General features: G+C 31.9%; 1 protein-coding gene across 1 annotated transcript; it reads right to left on the bottom strand.

Annotated features, from left to right (window-relative positions):
- Positions 1–441: 441 nt before the first annotated feature.
- On the bottom strand, positions 442–2937 carry LOC111896106 (origin of replication complex subunit 6). The gene is made up of 10 exons (XM_023892130.3): positions 2636–2937; positions 2482–2528; positions 2293–2397; positions 2132–2212; positions 1920–2031; positions 1783–1845; positions 1589–1676; positions 1405–1475; positions 758–854; positions 442–668 (listed from the first exon to the last, which is right to left on the bottom strand). Exons 1-10 carry the CDS (start codon positions 2849–2851, stop codon positions 592–594), a joined length of 957 nt encoding a protein of 318 aa, XP_023747898.1. The 5' UTR covers positions 2852–2937; the 3' UTR covers positions 442–591.
- Positions 2938–12890: the final 9953 nt, after the last annotated feature.

The following is a 12890-nucleotide window of genomic DNA, read 5'->3' on the forward strand; positions in this document are numbered from 1 at the left end:
TCTACATCTAAATGTTACCAAACTTAAAGATAATTAGTCCGACTAAATGCATAGTTTTTTTTTGTAAACAAAAACTTTTGATGTGAATATCCAATGTAAAATAGTATAATCATTTTTAATAGCTCAAAATTTTATTATAATTGGTTAAGTCCTTATTTCTAAATGTATTATCCCTAAAGTAACAATAGTTTTTAATAAACATTTATTCTTATATTAAATTTATTTCCCATTTATTTTACTTTGAATCTTATTGAACACTCAGTAAAAAAAAAATCATAAAGTACAATAATAACTTTACACTTTTATCTACTTTACAAAATTTCATTACTTTAATATTTAAAGAAAATATCCGAAATGTTGGTTGATATTTCCTATGCTTGATATTATATTTGAAATAACCTTTTTTTCAAAATAACACAAAAGATCAATGAGATAAACAAGTGATCAAAATTTCTTCAATATATTTCCAAAAAGACTTAAAACACTATACATTTAGTCAACACTAAATTAATTTCTTCATTAACTCCCAAAAAAAAGTGTTCCCAATATCTAAAAAACAACAAATGAGTTAATATTAGCTCAATTGTTTTTTCATGTAGCTCCAACTTCAGTTCCTTGATCTCTCTTCAAAAAGTTAAGCTGTGCTTGTTTTGTTCGTTTAACACCAACTAAAAAATAAAAAATAATCCATCAAAATTATTTTTATTTAAATTTGTTGGTGAAAATGAATAAAAAGATTGAAAAAAAATATTGTTACCTTTTTCTTTGTTTTGTTTATTTGATTCTACTACGGTTGATTTCCATTCCTCATATTTGTGGTTGTCCTCACGTTTACGTTTCTTATAGGCTGAATGCTGCAACACATTACAAAAAATAAATTAAATTTATTTAGAAACAATTATTGGATACTATATAAAAAAAATGTATAATTTTTTATGAGTTTTATTAAAGTTTGTTTGATATAATGGAATTTAAAGATTATATTACATTGTCACATTTGATTGAATCGAAAGAATAAAACAAAAATATAAAGAAAAAGAAAAATGTTATTATTTAAAAACATATTTTGATCAAATAGCTACATAAATTACATATAAACAACATTTCATGTAGTTTAAGTATTATGATATATATGTATTTTAAATAGTCCAAAAAAGTTAACCTAGCACTTTCAAAATAGAAATTAATTAAATACCAATAGATCTAAAATACATTTATAATAAAAACTTTCTTTAGTTGTTTTTGGAAAACAATACATACATAATTTAACTAAGTAATGAACTGTTTTTTTGTAAACAAACATTATTTTTTTTAGTTCCATTATATTACCCAATTCAATTCCCTTTGATTATTGCATTATAATTTGTAAATATGTATTTATGAGAAATTAAAAAGGTTATATACATCTTCGCCTTCATCAGATGAATAACCACCATCCTCAGTTTGCCTTTTTTCAGGTAAAACATCCAACAAATCTGCAAATTGCAAAATCATGCAATAATTATAAACAAATGTACACAAATTATTTTGCTTGAATTATTAAAAGAAAGTAATAAAAAAATTTTGTATATGAGATTTTAATTTTTACCTCTGTTCCCTTTCACAGACTTTGGATCTTTCTTTTCTTGTGCAACTCCAAAGACATCATGACAAAGGTCTTTCATTGATGTACATACCTGCATTGATTCCAACATTAGGGTTCCATACAAAGGTTGATATGTATATATGTATATATGTATATATGTATATATGTGTTTATAGACATTGTAAATTGCTTCTTACACTTGAAAATTCATCTTCAGATGATCCAGAAAGTTCAATCAACTTAGTTTTATCGACTTTGAGCTGTAAAAGTAACCAAATTAGTATCAAAAAGATGAGATAAACGCTTAATTAAATCGTTATTCATTAAGACATACCTTATGCTTTTTAGCACACAAGTAAAACCCTGCAGCTGTGAACACAGGCTTTGAACAATCAGTGGTGGCTCGTCTCCAAGCAGGTAATGATGACATGAATCGATCTCTGTATCTGTAATGGAATCGGATTTAGAGATGGAAGATTGATATGTGTTATGAGTTATGAGGAATGTAAAATGGTTGTTATTTGTTAATGGTGGATATGAACTTACAGTGATAGTCCTTTTTTAACAAGAGGGATGAGCCTAACACATCCAAACTGGATAGCTAATTCCCTAATATCAAGTCGATTCCTGCAATTCATCGCGAAATGATTATTCAATGTTTGATCTGATGTATGTCAATGGAATCAAAAGTAAGATGAAGAGCATACATGACGCCAATCCCGTTCTGCATCACATTGAAAGATCTAATGTAAGCCTTTTCCGACATCCCACTCAACTTTATTGCGTTTGGACGATCAAATAGAACTTGCTTCCTACAGTTATTAGGGATAAACAATCAGATTCATCATCAAAAATTAGAACGAAATAAATTAAATCATTCTCGAATTCACACATACATGTTAGCGGCAATCTCAAGGCAGATGAGAGCTTTGCAAGTTTCTCCCTACATTTTTATCAAATGAAAACATTGTGGAAAATTAGGCATAACAAATCTACTAATACAAGTCAACAGTAAATGAAGAAACATCATAACAGAAGCTAACTACTTACGATTCCGGCATTGGATGAGTCGAATTGAAGATCGGAGACGCGACGGAGCTCAGCGGCTTTACGAACGACTTGCTTCGATTCCTTGAGCCCTAACTTCTTTGCAATATCCGACAAATCCATTTCAAGAGAGCGAGGGGGGGAAAGGGAAACAATCGGTATTTGGCTTTCTGTAATTGTTGTGGTGAATGGCGGAAGATGATATCGACGAGCTACCATGGCGGGAATGTTGAATCTGGTGTGTTTCTAGTTTTCGTTTGGCGCCATTCCGAAAAAACCAGTAGACGCCATTTTTCTTTCCTTGTTTCTTTTTTTTTTTTTTTTTTCAGTTTTATATTTTTCATTGGCAGGCTGTAATTAACTAATTATAATTTAAAAGTATTAACATCCTCTTATTTGATTTTTAGCGCCAAAAATGTGTGAGTTAATTGCCAATTAGCCCCTCAAACATTGATAAAATAACTTTGGAAAGTACAACATTATTAGGTTGGCCCAAAAGCAAATATATAATGTATGTGGTCCTTTAATATTTTAATTTTCTACTTATCTTATTTCATATGGTTTCAACTAGAGGAGTAAAAGCAAATATATAATGTATGTGGTCCTTTAATATTTTAATTTTCTATTTATCTTATTTGATATGGTTTCGACTAGAGGAGTACATTGGGATTGGATACTAATCTTTGAAATTGAAATCGGTTCCAAACCTAGGGTGAGCAAAAACCAAACCGACTAAAGAAAAATCGACAAAACCGCAATAAACCGCAACCGAAACCGATGCAAAAACCAATGGTGCGGATTTAATTTTTACAAAAACCGAAGGTCAACGGTGCGGTGCGGTTTCTATCCTAAAAACCGGTTCACCAAAACCGAACCGCACCGCAAGCGTGTATAGTAATAAATCAATCAGTGTATATTATATACATGCTATTTAAAATAGTTATAAACGATAATATATTTATTATATGTTTATTTTGTGTTTGTATAAGACTATATGGGGTGCAAAAGAAATGTTCTATTGTTAGCCAAACGTACTAATCGATTACATGTAATAAGCTTGTAACAAATTAAGTCAAAATCAACCAACCTTCAATTATCAATTAGTTTGTGAGAGTGGTCACAAGTTGTATTTTAAGCGACTTACAATTTTTTATTATGTAATTTTGTTTTGAGCTGAAAATGAATGTATTACAAAAATAGCACAATACAAGCTTATATGCACATGGTTTTTAGTTCTTACAATTTTAAAAAACCCCACCAAAAAACATAAAAAAAACTGCATCAAATTCTTAACACGGTTTAAAAACCGAAACCGCACCGATACAAACCGAAACCGCATTTAAAAACCGAAAAACCGAACCATTGCAAAACCGCACCCAACGGTTTTAAAAATGCAAAAACCGCACCATGCGGTTTGCGGTTCGGTTTGGTCTGAAAACCGCACCATGCTCACCCCTATCCAAAACTAACAATTTCGGAATTAGAACATATGTGATTGGACTCGTTCGGTACCCAAGGTTTGAAATCGGTTGAGATGGTTCTTGTTATGGTTTCGGGTTTTTTATATTGTTGCCAACTAAACATCCATCGAGGTTGGGGGTTTATAAATCTCATTGTAATTATTGTAAAATCGTAAATAGGCAAAATGAAACCAACTATATAATTACTTTCTACTATTATACATGCCAACAAATTGACAAACCATATAAACAATAACCGGATATGTATTTTGTATGGTGTATGCACTTGACTTTAGCATAAAAAGAGCTGACACTTAAATGTACTAATATAGTATTAATTTATTTTAAGCTAATGGGGCTTATTAACGTTTGGTCTAACATGATGTATTAATATTCAATAATTCAACGTATTAGTTTAGTTTATGTTTTTCTATTGTTTGATATTGTTGGCCAAGAAGTTTTTAATTTAACGAGAATAAATTATATGTGGTTGATAAAATATTACGGTTTAAGTCCAATTTCTTTTTGTAATAATTCGGTCCTTAAGTACTTAGTGTCTTGAAGATTCGGTTAATGCAACTCACATAGTCAAATTTCAACCCTTAAAGTCCATCGTATACCTCCCACGCAAGGGTAAATTAGACATTTCCTCAGTATCTCTCATTCTCGAGCATTTGTGAATATCATGAATATATGACATTATGTAATAGTTATGGTGATCTAGTTGTCAGTTGTATAACAAACTATTCGTTTTTTATTAAATTTGAAAAATCATCGTATTAAGATCGCTACTAGTCCGAGCATGCTCAACATAGAAGAAAAGTGTGGTTCTATTTTATAAAATCAATTGGTGATATAATAGATTACACATTGTCTTATATGCTACCATGTTAGTGATTTTAGTGTCACCGTAACATTTTATGTAACTGGAACTAACATGTGAGCTAAAGGGCTTTATAATTTGTACTATAATATATGTACGGGTTTGTGCGGAGTGCATGCATGTATAAGATCGAATTAGAAGCTGGTTTGACGATAAGTCCGGGGTCCGGGGCAGCGCCCCTGGGTCAGGGGTTTCCAAAGGGGCAGAGCCCCTGGCTTGAGTCTCACTTGCTTCCAAAGCAACCCATGACGATCCAACCTAAGAGAAACCCTAATCTCGTTTATTATATAAACAACTCTTCTATTTGAGAAAAGATACATGGAATTCTTAAGCTCTTGTTTTCATCAAACAAACACAAAATACTTCTAGTAATTGGCTTACGACTTCTGTGCCTATAATCGTAGGTGTTATTTTGGATTATCTTAGGTTGAATTTCTTGCAACCCATGCATATGGTAGAAATATCAGTTCGGAAAGTGTTTTCATGATCCAAGTGGTATCCATATCTCAATTACAAACCATACTATTTCTAACATACCATGTAGTTTTTTTTATTGATGTGGGATTTTGCACACAAACAATCCTCCCCTCAAACCCAAATTTTGTACTTGGTCTCCCCTTCAATAACTGTTCATTAATATAATCCTTTTCATACCGTCGATATTCTTGTGACACGCTCACCTGCCTTGGGTCATCGGGAAGACTTTCGATACAAGGCTTCAATATCAACTTTGTTGGATTGGGATTGCGTCGCTTGCGCCGACCACATCATCTAAGTTACGACTGTATCTCTGAATCCGCTTGTTAGGATTGCTACTAGTCCAACCATGCTCAATACAGAAGAACATGAGGTTACATTTTCTAAAACCAATTGGTGAGAGAATGGGTTACCCATTACCTAATATGTTAGCATATAATTTCTCTTTTTACCATTATGGGATTGAGTTTGCACCCCACCACATCAAGCTCACTTACAATATACATTTGCTTGAAAAAGACAGAATAGGAGTGATTATGAGATGAAAAAATGTTGTTGTCTAAAAGATACAAGGTGTTTTGCCCGGAAATGATGTTATAAATGTTTATGGTTTAATGTAATTTTTTGGTTTCATTTGTTGTTATGGTTTATGTTTTTTTTCTTATTTTTTGTTTGGTGGTCCTGTATGGTTTAATTAAAATGAATTTATCACATTTTTCGCCATTGATTGTGGTTGTTTTTTTATAATCAATTTTATATTTTATTATATAATATTATCATTTTTCATTAATTTACACATAAATAGTGTTTTATGTATATTAAAAAAAGATTTCACATATTTACTTTAATCAACCATGACAAAGTTACATAACAATCACACAATTTTGTTACTTAATAATTTATTAAAAATAATTGATTAATCTATCAAATTTTATTTAATTTTGTAACTCTGATTATCACGTATTATAACTTAATTTATATTATAGGAATCATATTACAGTGTTAGGTTTTCTTTGTTTTTTTTTTCTTGAAAATATGATAATGGTATCATTGATATTGGTGACAAGGTGTATTTTGGAGTTACAAATATTACCCTAAAAGTAGTGAATTTTGTAATAAATAAATAAATAAATAACTTTTAAAAAAAATTGAATGATTAAAAACAAATTGAACATTTTAATTAATTATAAGATCTTGTGAAGTCATAGTTAAGAGTTTTATGGAGTTTTTGACCAAAATGAGGTTATTAAAAAAATATACCAATCTAGTATAGTTTCAAAAATATTTATCAAATTAATGTTTTTCTCATTATTTTTAGTTTTTCTTGCTGTTTTTATTTTATTTAAATCATTTTTTTTATTATTTTTATTTTATTTCAATTTTTAATGTTTTTTTTATAAAAAAACTTATGCATCAAAACCGAATATATATAAAATAATAATTAAATCCTAAATTCATATTATATACATATTATTTAAAAACACTACTAATCTCTAAATATTATTAAAAGAGAAACCTTATGACATCATCTAAAACAATATGGGTTGTTCATTGTGTTTTCTTTATAGGTTTTACACCCTTAGATCAATTTGCTTACGTCACCTTGATCAAATAAGAAGTCAACCCGTTATATTAGGAAATTAAATGTAGGAATTGAATGAAAATGATACTTGATTTTTTTCCAAACTTACAACTACAAAATTGGTTCCTTATTAATGTAAACCTTAAATTTAGGCTCTATTTCCATTCAAAATTGTTTTCCAAATATATTATATGTTGAAATCTCGGAAACTATTAATTTCAAATTTCAAAAGTTTTGGATATTATTATGAACCAATACAATTTCAAGCATGATATCTTCTATTTTAAGTTTAAATGGGATTTCAATTGATTACCTGCTAATTTTCATCGTATTGACTTGTATATATATTTCAAACCTTTTTAATAATCGATTTACACAAACATTATGTCATAATTCCTCCGCAGAAAACAAATGCAAAAAAACTTCAACCTTCCCATCAGTCTGATTAGTCGAATAAATGTATGTACTTCTTCCTTAAATCCTTTTAATTTGTAAGTTTGATATTGTTTTCGAATTTATATGTTTTTACTCAGTCGTATGGTTCTTTGTTGAATACTTATAATTTGGATGTATAATGTTGTTTTTGATTTTTTTTTTTTTTTTTTTTTTTTTTTTGATGTTGTGTTTGGTTCTTGGTTCCATTTTTTTAATCAGTAACTATGATCCTATTTTTGAAAATAGTAAACTCAATGTTAAGATTAGATGTTATATATAATGAAATTATGATGTTACATGTGTGTGTATACCTTTGTAAAAAATCAATAGACAAGACAAGAGATGACATGACATAATATAACAGACGGGTTGTACAAAAGACATGAACGCCCTCATTATAAAGTTTTCTTATGTCTCCGATGGTAACAGAATTAGAATAAGAAATATACATTCTCAACAATTGATGTGCACTTTAAAGTTAAATATAAGCATGTTGTGAAAGATGAAAATAGGCTCCCGTATTCTTTGTTCTAAAATAATCGGTACCATACATGGTCAGGTAAGAATGCACGGTATAATAGAAGTGCATACTCAACTAGAGTCAACATTTGGCCCTGAAATACCAAAAATGCCCCTCAGAACCTTCTGAAAAAAAAAATAAGGTATACTCAAGGACCAAAAATGTAATCTACTCTAAACTTAAGTAAAAAAAAAAAAGAAAAATATAAATTTTGTTGTTATGCTATATGTTTTTTAGTTTTGCTTCAAAGGCAAAATGGTCATTAAAAAAAAATTAACAGTTAGGTTGTTAACTTAACAACTAGACTGTTAACTTAGGCAATTGTAAAAGTTTTATGAAACGGTGAAACAAAGTCCAAAAACTACAACCTGATTCTTTTGGAGACCAAAACCGAAAAAATCAACAAAACACAGGGACAAAATATGTAAATTATTAAAAATAAATGAAAAAACTTTTGTTTATGTTGATTCCCCCCCCCCCCCCCAGTTTTGAGGTCATGGTGGTGGATAGAGCTTCATCACTTCTGCCTCTATTTTGCTCTTTGCTTTATGGTAAGGAATGTTCTTTACTACCACTGGATCATTTCGTGCACGTTCAGGATCCATTTATATAATCTATGTTGTATTTCAAATGCAATAACAAAATTGTAATTAATTAATTTCTCATTGAAGTTAATAAATTATAAATTTATCTCACTTCCTGCTCATCCAAGTTTTCTCATTGCTATAGTATCACGAAGTTGATCATATCGCATATTTTTCTAAGAGTAAATTACACGAATGGTCCCTATGGTTTAGGATAATTTACGCGTTTGGTCCCTAACTTATTTTTTTTAACTCGGAAGGTCCCTACTGTTTGTGTTTGTTACGTGTTTGGTCCCTGTTTTACTTAAAAAAAACTATTTTTCCCTTGATTTTGTAATATATTTAAATAAACACACCTCCAATCCCACCTCCCTCACGTTTCCTTACCTAACCCACCATTTTTTTCCTATTTAAATAATAATATTTTTAGGTAAGATATGGACCAAACGCATAACAAAAACAAACAGTATGGATAAAGCGCGTAACAAAAACAAACAATAGGGACCTTCCAAGTTAAAATAAGTTATAGACCAAACGCGCAAATTATCCCAAACCATAGGGACCATTCGTGTAGTTTACTCTTTTTCTAAAGACAAAATTGTAAGTATGGTCCCTGTGGTATGTCTAAAATTGTCACTTTGGGCCAAACAGGTTTGGACTAGCACTAATGGTCCAAAAGTTTCCATTTTATTGCCACTTTGGTCAATTTTGGTTTATTTTTTACAAAATGACGATTTTGCCCATTGTATTTTTTTCAACTTTTTTATTACAAAAATAAAAAAAAGAAGAAAGAAAATACTCTCTCTCTCTCCACCCACCGTCCTCCCCATCACTCTTCCATCTTTGTGTTTCACTATTGTTCTTAAGAGCCACCCTCAAAGAGCATCTCCATATCTGTGACATCCCCATTTTCCACGGCCAAAAAAGACCAATTTTGTTTATGCTTTGTAAAAATCAGAGTACTTCTTTTCATAAAAATGTTGCAAGATTTTTTCCCAGAAAACACGATAAATACGTTATCAAAACATTTTCGAAGAAATGTATTTTATTCATTTTAAAACGTTTGGGATGTCATCGTCAATACAGAAACATAAGCATAAACATAAATTACATTTATTTACACTAGTGATCTATATCTCCTTAATCTCTCAGTGTAATATCACTTCATATCGACACCTGTGATATAAATAAACTGAGTGGGTAAGGTTGGGAAACCTGTTGAGTACATAGGGATTTCAATCCCACAATGTTATATCATATATATATAACTTATGCTCACAAAACATACAATTTCACCATATATGTGTAAGGAACTCTTATCCCACCCCGTCGATCCTCACAACGAGACTATCCATACTCTCAAAACTAAGATTAACCGTTTTACCAAATCCATACTTCGGGATTAGAAATGAACGGATTTACCTAATCCATACTCTCGGACTAGGGATGAATGTCTAATCCATACTCTCATATTAATGACAAATAATTATAACTAATCCATACTCGGACCAGGGACGAATGACTATGTCTTAATCCATACTCCCGGACTAAGGACGGATGACTATGTCTTAATTCATACTCCCAAACTAAGGACAACTGACTATGTCTTAATCCATACCCTCGAATTAATGACAGTTGACTATGTCCAATCCATACTCTCGGACTAGGGACAATGACTGTGTCTAATCCATGCTCCCGGATAAATGACATATACTAAAGTGCTATTCTCTGAGTATAACTCACTTGTACTCGTAAGAAAATACTACCCAATATTCCTCATAATTAATCTAGGTCTACTCTTTATCCTAAATTATCATATATAATCAGGTATGTTCTTTAACACGTATTTCAGGCAACATCAATTAACTCGCACATAAACATATAATTAATACTTCAATCACTACTTGTATTAAAATCATGTTCATGAAAGAGACTATGCACTCACACATAAACTCTGTAACATATATTTAATAATTTGATTAATACTTGTATTAAAATCATGTTCATGAAAAGGACTATGCACTCACTTGAAAAGGTGGTGACTCAGCACTCGGACAACGCTTCGATACTCTCAAAACAATTTCCCTCGACAAAACCTAGTATCAATACCACTAGGGTTTAGTCTAACGTTAATCGCTACTAATTAATAGTCTAGCTATTATTATTATTATATAAGCGTTAAAAAACACTCTATATAACTCATAATAATAGCCCAAATAATTATTTAAGGACCTAATAACATTACTATATTGAAACATAAGTTATACTAAAGATAGGTTAGGCGTATCTCACTTACAGCGGGCTTTCTCGAAAACCGGGATTCGCTAGAGCAGCGTTCCCGAGCCGAAAGGCTCTTTTATCGGGACTCCGGGAGCCTCGGGGCTTCCTTCGGGTTCTACGGGGTTTACCTAGACTTTAGGAGGCTTAAGGGAGGTTAGAGAGATAAACTAGAGAGAGAAATAAGGTTTGAGAGGTGTGAAGAAATGGCAAGACACAACACCTCTATTTATAGGGTGAATTCATGATGGACTCGCCGATTAGGAGGACCTACTTGCCGAGTTGGGGCATGTGGCAGCCTTCTGGTGGTGCCACGTGTCCAATTCTGGTGGTGCCACGTCACCCCCTATCGCGTATCAATATTCAAACTTAGAAAAATCATAACTCTCGCATACGAGCTCCCTTTTCTACGTTCTTTTTTTCAGCGCGTAGGTAAAATCAAGATCTACAATTTTCATTTAGACTTAGTCGGCTAATTCTCAACCGATCTCAAATTTAACAGTAGGAGGCGTTTAGACTGTTAAATGACCGCGAATAATTCGTAACTCCTTCATACGGACTCCGTTTTCGTCTATCTTTTTACCGTTGAGTTCCTATTAATGAGATCTTCAACTCTCATTTAGTCCGCGTAAGCCAAAAACCGCTCGAACTAAAATTCGAGTTTCGGGTCGTGCAGTGCTAAGTCGAATCTTAGAAAAATCATAACTTCCTCATACAAAGTCAGATTTGGGCGTTCTTTTTATGGATGTCCTCAGTTTAATGTATACTACGACTTTGGTTTAGATTGCTAAGGTTAAAAGTCGCTCCATCATAAATTTACTATTTACGCTTCCCGGTGTCGTACCCGTTTTACCGTAAAACTTCGACAGGCCATAACTTTTTCGTTATAACTCGGATTTTGGCGTTCTTTATATGTACGGAAACCTTGATACATATTCTACAATTTGGTTAAGATTATTTATTATAAATAATCCTTTTCCAAAAAGTCGTTTTCGACACTTATTGCCTCTAAATTGACTAGTCCGGATCTGCGGGCGTTACAATATCCAACAAAAAAATAAGCAACTCGTCTACATCCTAATCAGCCCATATCATCAACGCTCTCTCTCTCTCTCTCTCTCTCTCTCTCTCTCTCTCGTTTCTTGCTTACCATCATCCAAAGAAGAAGAAACCGACAATTGTCGTCGTCCTAGAATCCCCATCCACCTCTCTCTGGTCAGGTAGCACCACCCCAAACACCCACTTCGATCATTTCTACCTTCCCTTTGAACCCTGACACTTTCCGACGACAGATAGGAGTTTGAGATCTAAAGTTAGTGTTTCTTGGCGGCTATGGTTTTCATATGGGGCGTTTGGCGACTAGAAATCGAGAGAAGACACCTGGGGTGAAAGGATGGGTGTTTGTGGTAGTGTTTGCTTTAATAGGCAGATTCGAAAAAGGTTAGATAGACGGTGGCTCCTCTTCGAGATCGATTCGGATGAATCTATGTAGAAGTATGTGATTTTATCATCATTTCATCTTCTAGATCGACGTCGTGGTTTAGAGAAGACAAACCGACGGAGGACAAAACCCTAAATCGAAATCCATCTCTCTACCTCATCATATCTTCTTGGAGATCAGAAGATGAAACGAGATCTATTCGTGTATGTGTTTGTCCATGTTTAAAGGCAAGATATCGATTTATTTCCCCTGAATATGGTTCAAATCTTCTATGGTGGTGGTGATATTCTATTTTTTCTGAAAATTGTAACTATGAATATGAGTTTTGATTTCTGAAGTGGTGTTCATGGATTTCTGATTTTTGTAGTAGTGTTCATGGACTATTTTTTTTTCATTTTTTTTTGAAAAGAAACAAAGTGGTGAGAGAGAGAGAGAGAGAGAGAGAAAGAGTGTGTATGTGTGTGTGTGAGAGAGAGATTTTTAATTATAAACGTATTTAATAAATAAATAAAACTGGAAACATAAAATCCAAGGGTAAAATCGTCATTACAAAGAAAATTAAAGTAAATTGGACCAAAGTGGCAACAAAATGGAAACTT

The sequence above is a fragment of the Lactuca sativa genome, chromosome 8 (genome assembly GCF_002870075.4).
Source record: "Lactuca sativa cultivar Salinas chromosome 8, Lsat_Salinas_v11, whole genome shotgun sequence".
NCBI classification, from domain to species: domain Eukaryota; kingdom Viridiplantae; phylum Streptophyta; class Magnoliopsida; order Asterales; family Asteraceae; genus Lactuca; species Lactuca sativa.

Excerpts from the sequence above, each read along its gene's own strand:
- LOC111896106 (XM_023892130.3), bottom strand. The coding sequence starts at position 2,851 with ATGGTAGCTCGTCGATATCATCTTCCGCCATTCACCACAACAATTACA. Across the intron at positions 2,213-2,292 it reads CAGAACGGGATTGGCGTCAT|GAATCGACTTGATATTAGGG; the intron begins GTATGCTCTTCA and ends GATGAATTGCAG. Across the intron at positions 1,677-1,782 it reads CTGAAGATGAATTTTCAAGT|GTATGTACATCAATGAAAGA; the intron begins GTAAGAAGCAAT and ends GAATCAATGCAG.